The 18,718-nt window shown below is 43.4% G+C and overlaps 1 protein-coding gene across 4 annotated transcripts in view; it reads left to right on the top strand.

Annotated features, from left to right (window-relative positions):
• Mtus1 (mitochondrial tumor suppressor 1) overlaps window positions 1–18,718 on the top strand; it is a 143,072-nt gene that overhangs the window by 48,793 nt on the left and 75,561 nt on the right. For all 4 annotated transcript variants that reach the window (XM_006509240.4, XM_006509239.2, NM_001005863.2 and 1 more), the window contains exons 2-3: window positions 351–2,577; window positions 8,764–8,959. In XM_006509240.4, coding sequence (XP_006509303.1) covers window positions 514–2,577; window positions 8,764–8,959 — 2,260 coding nt within the window. In that variant the 5' untranslated portion in view covers window positions 351–513. The remainder of the gene's footprint in view (window positions 1–350; window positions 2,578–8,763; window positions 8,960–18,718) is intronic.

Raw genomic sequence — 18,718 nt, 5'->3', positions numbered from 1 at the left:
ACAGTGAGAGGGACACGTAGGAATTTTGCTGGGACAGTGGACATAAATTGGGATTGCCAAGGGAAATTAGGATGAATGTTTTTACCGTTGAGCAGTAAGAAGGAAAGATGGTTGCACACTGAGCTAGTTCCCTTCTCTAAGAAGTCTCTGGGAGTCGAAGATGTCAGCCCGTGACATCAGTAGGAAACTTTATCTGCATTTCCAAACCAAACCATCACGCTCCATTCCTTCACACATCAAAAGGCTTCTTTGAAAGAGAGTGGTAATTAGACGTTGTTGTTAAACTAATTAAGGAGTGAGCTGTAAATTTTTCTAACATTTATTTGAGTTTACTGTTTTGCTTCTTCCAGGGAACGACAAGTCATTTCAGCTTTGGAGCATCTCAGACTACAGTTGTGGAAGCCGGCTGAAAGCAATAGAAAGGGGAGGAGCTGGACCATTTTTCATTTACTCTCATTAAAAAGGAATTTGAAGAGAAGATAAAATGGCAGAGTTTTGAGGTTAATATTCAGGATGAATGATGATAATTCAGATAGGACAGAAGATGGATCGCGTTATGTATTTATCCGAGATAAAAACTCGAATCCATCTGAATACTACCAAACATCGCTATCTGCCCAGTGCCCTTCAGTGAGTCACGGGGATTGGAACTCTGACAACCCAGATGCCATGGTGGTCGATTATGAAATGGATCCTGCGGTGGACAGTAGTGAAAGTGTATCTTTAAGCCATCAGTGTGTTGAAGAACTTGCTTACCCAGAGCCTTCAAGTGATTTCATGGGGAAGCATGAGTTTACAATGTACAGTGAGCTTACCTGCCAGTCTCCTGCACTTGTGAACACAGGGAAGCCCCAAGACCTGCACAGTAACTGTGACTCCCTAGAGGCAATCCAGGATGAGAAGTTTGATCCCCTTAAGCCCTGTGAGTGCAGGTCTGATGACGATTATGCTTGTGGAGATTCCCCTGAAGTTTTGGAGCTAAAACAAACATATGGCATGAAAGTGGACACGGCTAACTACACCTTTATAGCACGCCATGATATTGAACAGGGTCAGCCTTTGCATGCTCCTGGAGGTTTGCAGACAACAGTGAGAGACAGAAATGCTTTGTCCTCCTGCGGTCGGACACCACCCCATTCCTCTAAGATGTATGTGAGAGGGGTTAATTATAATCGAGAGAACTTTGAAAACCTCCAAGCCACACCATCCAAGACCCTAAACACAACCTTTACAGTGATCTCTGATGTGCTGATGCAAACTGACAGTCCAGACGTTGGAGTTCAGGGTCAGAATTCTTTAGGAAATGTCACCAAAGAGTACACAGATGGGACAAGGCGAGGACTCATTGGAGAAAAAGAGATACAAGCTGTGACACTGGTTTCGGATGGCATGGAGGTCCCCAACGGATCTGCATCACAGGAGTTCTATTGTGTATCTGAAGATGACCCAAACAGTGAGACACATTCACACGGCCCGTATGCTCAACAGGAAATGGGCCAAAATTTAAGAGGAACACTGCCCAACTGTCATGTCGATGGTGAATGCCCAGTACTGGTGCCAGCTTTTGAGAAGAGTAAAACCAGAGTCCTGGGCTCTGAGTGTAAAGTCACTGTGACTGAAGACCCACACATCGATTCCCACGACAATGACTCAGACATCCAAAGTAGTACTGAAGAGCTGACCCTGAGAAGTGTTTCAGGGCAGAGGGGTTCACCTTATGAAATGGGTTGGGGCGAGAACGGCGGAGCCATTTGCACAGATAAAGCAGGTTGCATGTCAACACCAGTTGAGCAACCCCCCAATCTGAGCTTCAGACTTGAACCTGCTGAAGTGAAGAAGTACAATAATGTGGAGAATGGACCAAGAGATGCTAAACGTGCACCAAACTTGAAAGGGGAACCAACAAATATGCCAAAACCTAATTTGGGAAAATCAGCTACCAAAACAAATACCACTGTAGGCAGTAAAGTCAGGAAGACAGAAATTATAAGTTATCCTACACCAAACTTCAAAAACATTAAAGCCAAAGTTATATCCAGATCAGTGTTGCAACCCAAAGACACTTCCATAATGAAGGACACACCCAGCCCTCAGGTAACAGGGGGCTCTTCACCATCACCAGGGCCTTCTAAACACTTGACAATGATGAACAAAGCACCAAGATCTGACTTTAAAGCCAGCAAAAAAGCAGAAATCCCAATTAACAAGACACACAAGCAACAGTTTAATAAACTCATTACCAGCCAGGCTGCGCAAGTTACAACTCATTCTAAAAATGCTTCACTCGGGGTTCCAAGAACAACATCTGCCACGAAATCGAATCAGGAGAATGTTGACAAGACAGGTTCTCCTCATGCAGGGAGTGAGACCGGGTCTGTAGCTGCCTTCTTCCAGAAGATCAAAGGCATTCTCCCCGTGAAAATGAAAAGCTCAGAGTGTTTGGAAGTGACTTACGTTTCCCACATCGATCAGATTAGCCCTGAAAAGGGTGAGCAGGACGGTGAGGCTCCCATGGAAAAGCAAGAGCTGGGAAAACAAGCCACGAATGAGATTTTTGAATCCAAGTCTCTATTGGTGGTAAGTGAACTCTGCAGTTTGCTTTTAGGACCGGTGAAGAAAACCACTGTATTAGCAATGAGTGGCCTGTAATTGCTAATAATATCCCTGAACTTGGTTCGTAATTTGTAGTCAGCTGTTCTTTGTTCTGCCAGGCAGTATAGAGTGTGAATGAGTCAAAATATAACTAACTTGCATATTAAAAAAAACCCTCAGATTTGGTATTTTCTTGAACGTGGGTGTTCCTTCTGATAGGGTTTTAAAAGAGTAAATTAATATTTTTATGATATTTTGATATTTGCATTGAAATAACTGACACGATTAGGTTGTGTGTTGTTTTCCTGAAATTAAAAAAAAAAAAGAGCTTTAAGCATTCAAACATATTGAGACACATTTTAGAAATGGCTAGGTAGTGCCTGTAAACATAGCATAGCAACATGGAAATCCAGGAAGCCAAGACGCTTTTCAAAGCTTGAGTGTACTTCTGACCAGCTCTGTGACATGGGGTCAGGTAACTTTGCCACAGCCAGAAGGGAAAGGATTGTGCAGTGGGTCTGTAAGGTCACCTGTAGGTCACCTGCAGTGACTTCTAATGCATGAAAGAAACAAAAGTCCTTACATAGTAAACAAAGCAGTATGTCTGCAGCAGTACCTGACGAATCCTGAGGATGAGGGACTAGGTAGAGTCACTTAAAAAAAAAAAGAAGCAATATTCGCAGTTCAAGGGTTATTTTTCTTTAAACATGTGCATGTCTTTTGACAATTGTATGATAAGATGTTTTCAAAACATTCTCGGGGCTGCTGTTGGCACTGCCTGTGTGTTCTCAGCTCTATTTTTGGCAGTGGAGACTAAGGTGTATTTTCAGCCCCACACAGATTGCCCTTGAAATGCTTGTCCTCTGGACCCGGAATGGATCTGCTGCAGAGGCGGAAGACAGATGCAGTGCACACAGCCTGTCTTTCGGGGACGCTTGTGTAGGAGGAATAAAACAGAGCATAGTCAAGTACACGAGACCTTTTTTTTTTCCAGGTAACATAGTAGGTCACATAGGTGTGTGCTCAATGATAAGAAAACACTGGAGATACGTTTGACCTGGGTCATTTTACAGATAGATGTTTTGGCTTTATCAATAACTGTTGGCAAGGATGAAATGTTACAGGGTTTTCTAAAATGGGCTTGTGTATTGTTTCATGACACAGATCTTTCAAGTTCTTTTTTATGTCTGAGGAAGCTGATAATTTAGAATCTAAATATTTTACCAAATACAATTACAATAAACTCTTCATTGTAATCAATAGCCTTAGGTGTTTATAGACCTACACAGAATCAAGATATTCTTTTCATTACTTTATGGGAAGTTGTTCTTGCTGTGAGACAGGGTATCCACATTCAGCCAGCCTGGCTTTGAATTCAGCACACAGTAGCCTAGGCCGGCCTTGAATCTGAGGTCCTCTTGCTTCGCACCCTTAGTGCTAAGAATAGTTTTGTACTGCCATGTCTAGTTTTATGAGAGACGTGTCCTGGCTGTCACCCTTCAGTATCGGGAAAACCAGCATGAAGTCCCTTGAGCACTGGTCTTGAAAATAAGTTGCTTGTGTAGTTCTGAGACTGGAGAGTTTCAGTTTTATTTTGTTTCCTTATATTTCCAACTTGGTAGCTGTGGGCCCATGATGTGTATGTACTATTGAAGGTAAGGCCATGGAATCGTTGGGTAAGGTGGATTCCAACAGTTTGCACCTAGCAGTGTTGCAGTAAGAGCTGAGAATTAGATATGAAGTGCTTTGTAAGGCTGTAAGGACCATCCCAAGGGTCCCACGGTGTCATCACTGGCGATTTTACTTATCAGCTAGAGTATAGAGCTATGCTTCTGTGACCATGTCTTTAATACAGCAGAGTATTTGTCTAATTTGTCCAATTTGTCTAATTCAACTACCACCCTTTTTTTTCTATCTTGAGGGGGGGTAAAGAGGCTAGCGTAACCATCATAGCCACAGGCTATGACTTAGTGTAGGATACTAAACCGGTGACCTCACATTGCATTTTCTATTGATCACTTCAGTAGTACCTAAGAGCTCTATCTGCCATAGAAGAATGGCTGTTTTGTTTGTTTTCTTGTGTACTCCGTAGGTCTTAGTCCTTAATTAAATTAATTTATCAAGACTGCCGACCACCTTATGGCTATGTGGTGGTCCCAGTTTACCTGAAACTTTAAGAAAGGATTTTATTTGGGAGAAGTGATTTTGACTTGGATTGCTGTTAGGGTGAGAAGTAACTGCTTACTGCAAAGGTTATGTGGTCAGGATAGCAAGATGAAGGAGCTGGTACTGAAAGGAACCATGGCTTAGGTGCTTTCTTATAGGCTGTCATTAAATTGTTACAGTAACGCTCAGGGCTTATACATTGTATTTATTTGTTTGCAATTGTTATCCACACACTCATGCTTCAGAGTATTTATTTAAAAACTCACACAGGGGGCTGGAGAGATGGCTCAGGAGTTAGGAGCACTGACTGCCCTTTCAGAGGTCCTGAGTTCAATCCCCAGCAACCACATGGTGACTCACAACCATCTATGATGAGATCTGATGCCCTCTTCTGGCATGCAAATGTACATGCAGATTGAGCACTTATAAATAAAATAAATCTTAAAAAAATAAAAGAAAATAAAATAAAACGCACACAGCTGTTGGATGTTCAAACTCAGGTCCCACAGGTCTCACAGACTTCAAATTTTTCAGTATGTGGGCACTGGAGGTAAAACAAGTGATTTGTGGGAGATTCACTTCTATAAGTTGATGTTTGATTTACTTTTTTCAAGAAAGTTTTTCTAGAAGATTCTGTTTTGCTTTAGTGTCATTGTGACCTGCAGCAGTTCTCTTGGAAACACTAGCTATTGGAATAGTATATGAATTCAATAGATACTGGTGTTAGGGATATACACAATAATATATAAAACAATAACTAAACAAAGGAGCACACAGAAGGGCATATGCAAGCGTGAACATGGATTTTGGATAACTTTAAATGTGTGGCTTTACCACTCACTGCAAAGTGGCCTCTCTCTGAGGCTCAGTTGTTCTCTTTGTAAAGAGAGAAGGTAATTGTACTTTATAGTGTTAGAAGCTGGTTGTACTTGGAGTCAGAGCCAGGCTCCTGTTCCCTTATGTCTACAGTGGAAACAATTGTTGGGCATCTACTGTGTATGCCACAGATGGTAGTACTTGTTAGGGTATCAAGAAAGACAGCTATGGTCCAATGTTTTATCTAATGCAGTGTTACTGTCAGAAAATAAGCCATAAGGGCATGCTAAGTACTGAGTCAGGAGTGTGGATGGCGTGCTGTGTACTGGAGGAAAGGCTGGTAGCAGTTGGGAGGGCTATCAAGAGAAGAAAGCTTCTGATGACGAGGCCATTTAGTCTCTGGCTGTAGCTTACAGGGCTTGTGTGCTGGGCTGAGAAAACACCAAGTGTTAAGATGAAGAGCACAGGGATGTATTCTGATGCAAGCATGCCAGGTTCAGGTAGAGGTTGTGATGGGAGAGGGGAATGCAAGGAGACAATGACAGTGGATTTGCTGTGACTTTAAAAGAGTTGAGTTTTTGGAAGATTTTTGTAGTAGGGGAGTAGAAGAAGCAGAGGCTGGGGAGACCAGACAAGCCTCAAGGACATGATTTCAGCAATCATTTTGAGAAATGAGGCTGGCTTTTTTATATGAAGGCAGGTAGAAAAATGGGTTCAAGAGCCAAGAAAAGCAGCAAAGACACATGTCTTAGTTAGGGTTTTACTGCTGTGAACAGACACCATGACCAAGGCAAGTCTTATAAAAAACATTTAATTGGGGCTGGCTTACAGGTTCAGAGGTTCAGTCCAAGATCATTAAGGTGGGAGCATGGCAGCGTTCAGGCAGGCATGGTGCAGGAGGAGCTGAGAGTTCTAAGTCTTCATCCAAAGGCTGCTAGTGGAAGACTGATTTCCAGGTAACTAGGGTGAGGATCTTAAGCCCACACCCACAGTGACACACCTACTCCAACCAAGTCACACCTATTCCAACAAGGCCACACCTCCAAATGGTGCCACACCCTAGTCCAAGAATATACAAACCCATCAGAACACACAACAGCTTTCCTTGTTTAAGTTGGGTAGCTGGATATGTTAATAGGAGACAGGTGTAAATTGTGAACTTGATTTTTTTTTAAAGTGTTTTAATGCTATTCCTTAAAATGGGGTATGACCAATAATCTTACTAGGTTAAAAACAGATTTAAAGCCGGGCCTGGTGGCGCACGCCTTTAATCCCAGCACTTGGGAGGCAGAGGCAGGCGTATTTCTGAGGCCAGCCTGGTCTACAAAGTGAGTTCCAGGACAGCCAGGGCTATACAAAGAAACCCTGTCTCAAAAAACCAAACCAAAACAAACCCCCCCCCCAAAACAGATTTAAATTAGTTGATGCACATGTTTAGATTTTAAATTAGTTGATGCACATGTTTAGATTTTAGAATGGAGAGCCACCATAGACCTATCTGTACTTCTGGGGTGATGGTTGAAGGAATGCAAGTCAGCCTGACCACAGAGAGAACCACAGCATGTTTACTGCTTCAATATTCACAGTGCCCATCTAGGGAACCAGCCCAGATGTGGATCAGCAGATGAGCTGATTGGAGCAGTGGTACAGGTGCACAAAGCAACTTAACTCTTCTGTAAAAATTAATGAAATTGTGTCATTTATAGGAGAATTAATGGAACTTGAAATCGCACTAAGTAAGTCAGACTCAAACCACATATGTTTCTTTCATATGCAGAATCAGTCTCTTTCTGCCTTTAATTTGTTTGTGTGTGTGTATGTGTGTGTGTGTATATATGTGTGTGTGTATGCGTGTATGTGTGTGTGTGTGTGTACACATATAAATATGTGTGTATTCAGGAGTGTACATCTTGAAAATAGAGTGACTGTGACATAGAAGAGAGATCTAAGAAAAGGAAAAATCAGGAGCAAAAGGGATGATAAAGAAGACCAGAAAAGAAAAAAATCCCATGTTTTGTCTCATATGTGCTAGGTCAAGTATCTATATGGAGGCGTATGTATACATATGCACACATAAATGTGACATAAAAGTAGAAGGCACGGGGCTGACCAGATGGCTCAGCGGGTAAGAGCACTGACTCTTATATACATAAAATAAATAAATCTTTTTTTTAAAGTAGAAGGCATATTTTGATGTAGGAGGAAAGAGTTGGGAAGATGGATAAGGGCTAGTGAATGATTGAATAGAAAGAAAATAAAAACTGTATATGTGATGGGCATGGTGGTGCACGCCTTTAAACCTAGCACTTGGGAGGCAGAGGCAGGTGGATTTCTGGGTTTGAGGCCAGCCTGGTCTACAGAGTGAGTTTCATGACAGCCAGGGCTACGCAGAGAAACCCTGTCTCAAAAACAAAACAACAACAACAACAACAACAAAAAACTGTATATGTGCAAAACTGCCACATTTTGTATGACCTACAATATCATTATTTTGTAAGCTAGCTAAAAATCAAAATTTAGAATGGCTTTTTATGTAGTGTAAGGGCTCTGTGTTAGTGAGTGCCAATAATAATAGGGTAATTGTTATTGAGTAGAAAGATCTCAGTGGGGATATTCAGGGGCAACTGAAGGGGGAGAGTGTTGGCTTGGAAATATGACTTTTGAGTGCATCATTCATGGTTGAAATACAAGACAAGCTATGAAGGGCGAGCTCATGGGGAGGGAAGATAACAAGACCAAGTTGAAGCCCTGGCTCAGACTAACCTTGAAAGGTATCAAAGAATGAGGCCTAGGGAAGAAATAACCAGACAGCTACTGGGCCTAAAGGTATATCAGGGCCATTGAAGTCAGCTTCAAGGAGTCTTACTCTTTTTTTTTTTTTTTAACATTTATTTATTATTATATCTAAGTACACTGTAGCTGTCTTCAGACACACCAGAAGAGGGCATCAGATCTCATTACGGATGGTTGTGAGCCACCATGTGGTTGCTGGGATTTGAACTCAGGATGTTTGGAAGAGCAGTCAGTGCTCTTAACCACTGAGCCATCTCTCCAGCTCCTCAAGGAGTCTTAATTGTTGGTAAAGCCACCAAGACAGAGGGTTTGTCTCATAGAGCTGTCGCCTCAGGGATGGAATTGGGGGGGAAAGTGTGATGAGACTGAAATCTTAACTGGTTTGTTTCCTCACAGGGCTCTGCACCCAAAACTTCCACCACGCCAGGAAGGAGCAGTTCCAAGCCAGACTCGCGGAGCCTGAGGAAAACACCAGGTCTAAAAGCCAAAGTGGGTCCCACTGCTGCCTGCCTGAGGAGGAAGAGTGAGAGTAGAACCCTAGGCTCCGACAGGGCCTTATCGCCTCAGAGGATCAGGCGCGTGTCCGGCTCTGGTAAGGCAAAAGTAACTCAAGTATTCTCATTATGTAGCACGGGATGGATGTTTTGCAATCAGAAATTAGGCTTGGCAGAAAGCAGAAAGGCCATCTGGTTTTAGAGCCAATGCATTATGTCGCTAAAGCAGCGAGCTTATTGTGGTCCAACAGGAGAGAAGGGCCGTCTGAGGAGACAGCACAGCCTCTTTCCTTTGAGCAGTGCAAAGCGTCTCTGGCGAGTGGCTGATGTGCCTCAACTTCCAGGCTCTCCCAAAGCGTGCGTATTATAACTGTGCAGTTGGCTAGTGTAGCAAACCTTGTGATGATCTTGATTGTCAGTTTGCACCTGGGAAGAAGGAACCTCAATTAAGCAATTGCGTTCATCAGTGGGCTTGAGGGCATGTCTAGAGCTTTTTCTTGGCTGCTAATTGATGTGGGAGGGACCAGTACACTGTGGGCAGAGCCACACTGAGGCAGGAGGGGCCTAGTCTGGGAAAGAAAGGTAGCTAAACAGCAAACTGGGAGCAGACTGGAAGCCAGTCCTCCCTCGGTCCCTCTGCCTCACTTCCCGCCTTGAGTTTTTTTGTTTTTTGTTTTGTTTTTTTGTTTTTAAAGATTTATTTATTTTATGTATGTGAGTACACTGTTGCTGTCTTCAGACACACCAGAAGAGGGCATTAGATCCCATTACAGATGGTTGTGAGCCACCATGTGGTTTCTGGGAATTGAACTTAGGACCTCTGGAAGAGCAGTCAGTGCTCTTAACCACTCAGTCATCTCTCCAGTCCAAGAGGGTTTTTTGTTTTTTGTTTTGTCTTTTTCGAGACAGGGTTTCTCTATGTAACCCTGGCTGTCCTAGAACTCACTCAGTAGACCAGGCTGGCCTTCAACTCAGAAATTCGCTGCCTCTGCCTCCCAAGTGCTGCGATTAAAGGCGTGTGCCACCATGCCTGGCTCCTGCCTTGGGTTCTTATCTTGACTTTCCTCCATTACAGACTGTGATGTGGAAGTTTACAAGGAAATACATCTTTACCTCCTCAAGTTGCTTTTGGTCATGGTGTTTATCATAGCTACAGGAAGCAAGCAAGAACACAAGAGCGGTTTTATTTTTTAACTGAGTGTGGTGGGCACCTGTATAATCTATTTGGAAAGTAGAGGCAGGAGGGTTGCATGGTTAAGCCCCACCTGGAATGGATATGTGTATGTGTGTATGTATATATCTATATATGTACACATGTATATGTATATGTGTGTACATGTATAAATATATGTCTATGTGTATGTACATACATACATACATACATATGCATGCATGTAAGATGACTCAGGGTGTTGGTTGCCAAGCCTGATGACCCGAGTTGTGTAGAAAGAGAGAACGGACTCCCACAAGTTATCTTCTGGCTGTCACACATGGTCTCGTTCTCTTACACACATATATTAAATAAATAAATTTAATAAAACTAAGCTAAGCACTTAACATACTGTAATGGTTTTTTAAAGGTTCATAATGTGCCCCCATCACATAGGAAGAGATTTTTTTCTTTTGAATTGTAATGAAAGACAGTTTAGGGGGCTAGAACAGCAACTGAAAAGTTAAAACTTTCCTAATGTGAACTTTCGTTTACCTTGGCTGGGATTTCAGAAGTTCTAGTTTTAAAGCCGAATCAGGCTGAAATTTGATAGCAGCACCAAGAACGGCTGTTAAGGGCCTTACTCAGTTTGGCAGATGTGCACATTGCTTTGTGTAATGAGCTGGAACAGCAAGTGCAAAATTCGCCCCTTTCATAGACTGAGACGAAAAGCCTGTTTAGTCACCCCAGTGAACCGAGAGAGCTCTCCGCAGGGAACACCCCTTATTTCTGCAGGTACAGCCTTGAGCAAATTAAAGACATATTGGATAGATCACGTGTAAAAAAAATAGTGACTAGTATTGAATGTTTAAAAAATGTGCCCCTAACGACGATGTTTTTGCATGTGAGATGCTTCACAGAGCCTATAGAGCCAGCCGAATCCCGGAGGACCTCTTTACTGCACTGCAATTAGCATTTTTAGGTTTGTTTTGCAGGGTTCTATCTATCTCAAAGCTGCTAGGTCCAGGCATGTGCTGTTTAGATTCTTGGTTAATATCAGGCTCATAAGGGTGGAGAAGCAGACCCCAGATGACGTGGAGAGAGATCGGTAGCTAATGCCCATCCCCAGGGGAACTAAATGGACAGAAACTCGGGGCCCCATTAAATGTCATCATTTGGGAGGAAAATGGGGAAGCTAAGATGTGTCTGAAAGCAGTAGTTCTTGTTTTCCATATTGCCACCACTGGGCGCAGACCAGGAAGGAGATCTGAGTTCTGGTCTTCCTTGCTGCTGCCTGGTGTGGCTCTTGGAAGTCACCAGGGCTGGAGAGCTCCATTCCTGCTTTGATGTTTGGAGCACCTGGGCCTTGGTGCCACGTGGAGCTGTGGTCACTGGCACCCTGGCCTGATTGATGTTAGGGGTCCTGTGTTCTGATTTCAGTCTGGCACCAGCGAGCTGCCAGGTTCTGGCAAATATTTCCCCTCCGTTGGCATGGACACTTATCAAGAGTAAGGGTTTCAGAATCTTGGAATCCAATAGTTTTTGCAGGCTTGTTTTACTAGGGATGAAATGGAATTCACCTAGTTTCTTTGAGAAATGGCTGCTCCTCGCATGATTATCTGAGCAATACGATGCTTGCACTCTCTCTCTCTCTCTCTCTCTCACACACACACACACACAAACACACACACACACACAAACACACACGGCTTTAGAAATTGGGTCCCTGCCCAAGATCTATTTAAGCAGATGGAACTCTTTATGGAGACGATCAGTCCTTTTTAAAAGTCCCTTTACCATGTGTTATATCTATAAGAGAAATGTGGATCTGTTTAAAAAAAATTGTTTTTATTTTTATGTGGGTGCTGGAAATTGAATCCAGGTCACCTTGGACGTATTTAAATTTTCAGTCTGATTTTATAAAACTAAATCATCTTTTACTTGTTTTATTGTTGTTGAGACAGAGTTTTATTCTGTTTCACTGGCTCATCTGGAACTTGCTGTGTAGCCTGGCTGTCCTTGATCTTGCAGCAATCCTCCTGCCTCTGCCTTCTGAGCGCCTAGGGTACAGGCATGTGTCATCATGCCTATTTACACATAGTTTTCTACACATGACTAGGAGAAAATGTGACTGCCACCATTATTATCTATTTGAATTTAAGTTTTACTTCTGTATGGTTAGAAGACTTCTGTGGACTGGAGGCTTGTGTCACCCCGAATTTAAAAGTGGAAGCCCTAACTTTGGAGCTAGGGCCTGTGAGAAGGTCTCACAATTAAGATAAAGATAAGACCCTAGGCTAAACCAACTTACAGGAAGAGTAAGAATGCCAGCGCTGTATCTCTGCTTTGTGAGATGCAGGAGCAACGGGGTGTCTTGGGAAGAGACTCAGGCTGGCAAGCAACTTAGCTGAGATCTTGATCTTGGACACCTCAGTGTCTAGAAATAAGAGAAGATAAATTCCTGATGTTTGGGCTGTCCAGTCTGTGGTGTTTGTGGTGGCTAGCTGAGGTAAGACAGAAGACAATTCAGCTGTGCAGTGTTATGTTTAAAAATTAGCAGCTTCTCTGGAGAATCTCCATGAATTGGGAGGTATTTGGAGAGGGGGGACAGGAAATGTGACACCGCTGAGTTGAAGAGGGGAGAGAACCTCGGGAGTCTCTGCTGTACAATGAAGTGTTTGTGCGTCTGCAACCGAAACCAAATGGAGGCCCCTGCCCCCCCCCCCAGTCTTGCTGGCGGAAAGGTAACTGGCTGCAGTCGTCCAACCAAGGTGGGGCTTTCAATCAATCTTTTTAGAAAACCAAGCAGAGAGACCCGGAGTCAAAATAACAGTTCTTTAAAAAAGCTTTAAGCTGACTATCAGACTACAGTTACAATTGGGGTACCTCCATTTCACGTGTTGTCAAATATGGAAATTTATATATGATCACAGAATATAAAGTAAGTCACACCCAAGTACTTTGCTCTTTCAGAGTGTGGGTTTTGTTGTTGATGGCGGTGGTAAGGATCGAACTCCGGAACACTGGCTGGGCCTTGAGCATGCTAGGCAAGTGCTCTTCCACTGGACTAGATCCCCGGCTCTGTTTTGTTTTTGTTTTGTTAATGAACTCAATTAAATATGATTAGATAATGATGGGAATTTTCCTAGCCAATTATTACCACGCTGATGATATCAGCTGGCTCAATTTAATGTATGTATGCCAGTTTCTCGGCTCTAACTTAATCATCTGACCTCTTGAGTTTATGTAACACTCACTGTGATTTTCTGAGGCTTATTTCCATCGTAAGAACTAGGAGCCCAACATGGGTGAGTTCAGTGACATACATACACTGAGGTTTTGCTGCCGGGAAGAGCCGAGGTGGATTTGAAGCAGGCCGTGACGCTTTAAGCTCTTGGCCTGATGCTATCACACAGAAGAAGCGCCATCGGACCATCAGTTCTGAACATAGAAAAAAATTGTTTTGTCCTCAGCTAAATGTCTGAGGGACTGTAGGCTTCTTAGGTCCTGGGCTTTAAGCCATCTTCTCAGTTTTCTATGACGTAAATACTTCTTTCTATAGGATTATTGAAAACTAATGGAACAGAGGAAGTGCTCAGCCAGGAGGTCCATTGTGCTATGGTCCGTCCTGGTGTCTACAGAGCGTCACTAGCCACTCCTTTCAGTTGCACTGATTTGGGCTGCTATGGTTGTGCCTCTCTGGGTAGTGTAAAACTGTCCCCTCGGCGACCCGTGTGAACCACAGGGTGACCAAGGCAGGATAGGACACCCTCTCTTCCTTGGAACATTTATCTGCGCTAGAAAGTCTGATCAACCCTCTTGCACCAACCAAAAGCTACCCAAAGCGCTGAGTAAGGGCTGCTTGCGGGGGATGGGTTTTGGTTTTTACTCTAGAGAAAGAGCGTTTGGGAGTGAGTTGACCCACCATATTTATTTGACTTTTTGTGGGTTAATAAATCCCTTCCTAGTACATCCAGAACTAGTAACGACCTGTCTGTTGTTGTGAGTTTTTCTTTTCATTCAGTTGTACAGCTTCTTGGTTTGTATACACCCCCTTTTTTCCCTTACTCAGCATTTGAAATAATTTAAAATCTATAAAAATTGTATAGTGTTTCCTACATTTGAGGGAGGTGGTAAAAATATACATTTCCTCTTTTATGTCCATTAGTTATTAAAAACTAGAAATTATCAGTATGTTAGTAAGTCTTTCAGAGTTAGTAACAGATATTCCTGGATCTGTAACTACCTACAACACATGTTCGTGTGTGTCTGGGGACTTCTGCTGCAGTATTAACAGGAACTGATGGGCTGGGGAGGAGCACAGTTATAGTGTGGCAGGCCGTATCCCAAGCTTTCTTGTGTGTACAGTCTCACAGCTGGTGAGGGGTAAGTGCAGTGGTTATCCCGTCTCCACATGAAGTATCTGAAGGTTTGCAAACTCAAGTAACTACCGAAATTACACAGCTAATAATGAGTGGAGTCTGGCAATAGGGCTACACTGATGACCTAAGTTTTGTTGTTGGGCCTTGTCCATACACTTGTTCATCACCTAACATGACTGCATTAAAGGGAATATAAATCTGACAATGGCCTAGTGACTGCTTATTCATGCTGACTTGTGTGCTTGGTATTAGAGATAAAGAACTCCAAAAGAAGAAAATATCCCCACAGACAGCTGGAGTTGAACATTCGTAGAATCTTGGTGCTCAGAGGCTTACCAGCAGAAGAATTATTAACTCTAGGCCAGCCTGGGCTATCGTGTGAGATCCGTGCCAAACTCCACTATCCGTCCTTACATGAATACACAGGAAAGAGACAGGCAACTTCTGCCCAAGTGATTCTTATACTCAAATGAGGGAAACTAGAAAACAAGTGAATGAAATGTTCAGTAGACAATCCAGTGAGCGATAAGTGTAGGAGAGAGAATAGCTCAGAGCTAGATTATACATCATTGTCAAGAAAGATCTCACTGGGAGAACTGAGCACAAGCTGGAAATGACAGGAAAGCACGTTGGTGAGAGACTTCCTAGGCCGACTCATCAGGCAGTTCAGCAAAGCTTGTGTGTGGGTCCCAGGGAACTGTGCAGTAACAACCGTTTATAAAGGGGGCTGGAGAAGGGACAGAGGCTGAAGCTGGAGCAAGTAGGGCTTGAAGGCACAGGGAAAGCATGTACCTTCCTCCCCAACATTGTCACTGTGAATTTAGTCTTTCTTGACATGTCCCATGGTTCTCAGCACTAATTGGGAGATGATTGTTTAGAGAGGGACATGTGACGTGTCACTCTGCAGCCTATTAGCCAATAAGAGTACCTGTTATGTGTTTGGCAGTCCACTAGATTCTGAGGCTACAAATATGATTAAGTCAGCATCCTTTAAGAATTGGGGATAGCGACTGGAGAGAGGCTTGTCCAAGCCGAGCATTCTCACTGATGTCCCGGCCACCTAGACTGTGTACTATGCTGGGTGGTGATTTTCTTACATACCCGTCTCCTGCCAAACTCACATCCATAGGACAGAGTCCAGGGATGAGTTATTTTTATATTCCCCAGTACTCAGCACGATGTACCTGTTATATAACAGGCATTTAAAATGTCCTTTAGCTGGCTTTGATGGAGGACTTAGACAAAGCACTGAGTAGCTACAGTACAGAGAGGAAACCAACTCAGCCTAAGGGAAGACTGGAGGAGAATGGGGGCATTATCAGCTGATCTTCCAGTGTGTCCATGGGAGTGTGTCAGTAGACAAGGTTGCTGGCATCAGCAGGGCCTCTGAAAGGCTGTGGTGTATCTGGCAGGTTCTAGACTAGACTGTGTTTTGAGATCAGTGAGAGTTGACCTTCTGTTTCAAGGGAGCTGGAGTTAGATGAGTTCTAGTCACCTAGATGCAAATCCTGAGACTCTTCCAGTGTTCGGGGAATAGGAAATAGAACATGTATTTAAAATATCATGGATGTCCTGATTTGCCTGCTTAGTAGAGAATGGTCTCAAGGGTATGCCTACGGATTTGTATTTGAGATAGTTCTATGTATCCAGGGAGAGGTCATAAGTCAAAATTAGGAAGAGAGCAAGAAAAGGTTTTCAGAAAATACATGCTGTGATGGTTGGTATATGCTTGGCCAATGATTGGCACGATTAGGTGGTCTGAACCTGTGAGCCAGCCCCAAATATATGTTGTCCTTTATAAGACTTGCCTTGGTCATGGTGTCTGTTCACAGCAGTAAGACCCTAACCCAAGACACATGCCTCCAAAGTACTTCCAAAGGTAGATGCATGTTTCCGACTTAAGATGATGTTAAGCAAGCCTCTTCCAAAAGAGCCGGGAGGCTTGAGTGAGACCAGTGGTCGGGCATTGAAAAAGTCACAGTGGGGCGGCTTGCAAAGGGTTTATCTTTGAGGTAGAGGGGATGCGGGAGTGTGTGGATATTAGATTAGTGAGACTAGATAGAGGTCAGAAGTGAGGGAGAGAGCTTTGCTCTACTTTGCATTTCACTTTGGGCAGAGATGATTCACCCCAAGAGTTTGCAGAGATTTTAATTGCGCATTCATTTTTCTTGTAACCCTAGGAAAGGAAAAACTCAGGACGGTGATCAATGTCCAAGTCTTAGTAAGCTACCTGTTCAGAGGAGTTCTCTTGTGAACTTGCCTTCTAATGAGCCTGGAAGCTGTCTTCGGTGGTTGTGGTTTTGATGCTGGGGTTGTCCCCAAGACCTGTGTGTGCTAATTGAATGGTTGTCCTACTGAGCCCTGCCCCAGTCTCTTCCTCCATTCCTTTTTGGATCCTCAGTGTAAGTGCTGGATGCTAAACAAATTCCCTGGTAACCGTAGAAAGACCCCGTCCATCTTTTTCTGGAAAGCTGGGGAAGGATGCACTCATGCCCCTCCGAGTCTTTTTTTTTTTTTTAAATTACATTCTGAATTTTGAATGTTCTCTCAGGTTCCCAGGCCCATGACTAAGGAAGTTATTTTTGCTTAATCCCCACTCTGAAACAGCCGATCCTTGTGAAAGTGCTCTCAGAGACAGGTACCGACAGCACTACCATCAACACCACGCTTCTGTGGGATTCAAGGCATCGTGAGAAAGTTGCCTTGTAGATGTTCTTGTTTCTCTGTCAAATTACCCCTCTTGGGACTGGGAGTGTTTGTGTTGTGACTCACCGGTGTTGCTGTGGCTTCGTGATGTCAGCTTACCTTTGAATCTAAGCAAGCTGTGGTCGTTACGCCAAGGGTAGTTTCTTATGCCCTGCCTACTAGGAGAACATTATTGTGGCTAAATCCTGAAGTCACATTTAGCAGTAAATAAGCATAGAGTGGAGCAGAAACCCTGTGTTCTGGAAAGTTAGTTAGTTAACATCTGGTTGGACAGCGACTGGTCATATGTCATAATCCAAACCTAGAAAAGTGGTGGGGTGCACACCATGGTTCCTAATAGCCGAGTCAGGGAGGCGAGGGGTTCTTCTCATTTCATTTGTTCTTCTAACAGAAAAGAAGGTAACTAGCAGCACTTGTACAAATAACAGCATGGGAACTGAGACATTGGCTTGCACCCTTACTTGGCTTAAAGGTCAACCTTAATTGATGTTGGTGCTTTCTGATGCTTAAAACCCCCGGTAGGGTAGGTGTGGTGGTTTGTGCCTGTAACTGAAGCTCTTGGTAGGTAGAGACAAGGAGATTGCCCCAGATTGGAGCTACAGAGACACCATCTCAAAAACCAAGCCTAGCAAACAAACAAAAGCCAGAAACAAAAATGAGGCCACACATAGACAGAAGAGATTGTAAAGGTTAGGGACAAGATCAGGGCAGAGAGACTGGAAACACAGAGGGAGGTGGATGGTCAGTGAGTGTTCTAGTGTTCTATGGAACGGTGTTCTGGCTGCCAACCAGAAAAGTCAGGAAACACAGAAGCTAGGTCTGTAATATAGAACATAGGGGAAGTGTTCAAGCAAAGCTAGCCGGGATGGTTTGACTTCCTTAATGCTTTGCATTTTAATTGGTTGATTTGGGTAGCTTTTCAGTTTTCTACTCTTCCCATTTTAGTAGTTATTTTAAAGGTGGGTGGCATTTTGAGTGGAAAGTCGGGGCAGGGGACTCTTTCAGCTCACTACCACTCATAATAACAACCTCTGGTGTCCAAATATATGGCTAGTACTCCTATGCATTGTATAGAGCTGTTTACAGGCATATTATATACCACCTACTTATAGAAATCCATTGTGAAGGATCAGCAGTCACCTAGTTACTGGATGGCACTTTTTGTTAACAAGGTACCTGATGAACCTGCTGTTTCAAGATTGATTTACTTACATATTTTATATATGTGAATACTTATCTGCATGCACACTGCATCCCATTATAGCTGGCTGTGAGCCACCATGCGCACCATGTGGATGCTGGGAATTGAACGCAAGCCCTCTGGGAGAGCAGCCAGTGCTCTTAACTGAGACCCATTTCTCCAGCCCCATGTTTACAATTTCTAAATTTTATTAGTGCCACGGTTTTCAGTGACTACATTTTCTGCATGTACTGTTTATTCATAGTGTGGTTCTAGTATATGTAGCATGGTATAAGAGAATACCACAGGATGTGTAATCTGTAAACAATAGAAATTAATTTGGCATGTAGTCTGAAGGATGGGGAGTCCAAGAATATGGTCCTGGTGTTATCCCCTGCAAAAGACACAGAGCAAGGGAGTATGGGAGAATAAACATGCC

This window comes from Mus musculus, chromosome 8 (assembly GCF_000001635.26).
Source record: "Mus musculus strain C57BL/6J chromosome 8, GRCm38.p6 C57BL/6J".
In the NCBI taxonomy this organism is placed as follows: Eukaryota; Metazoa; Chordata; class Mammalia; order Rodentia; family Muridae; genus Mus; species Mus musculus.
Note: the sequence above shows the minus strand (reverse complement) of the source record. Positions and strands in the feature narration are given on the sequence as shown.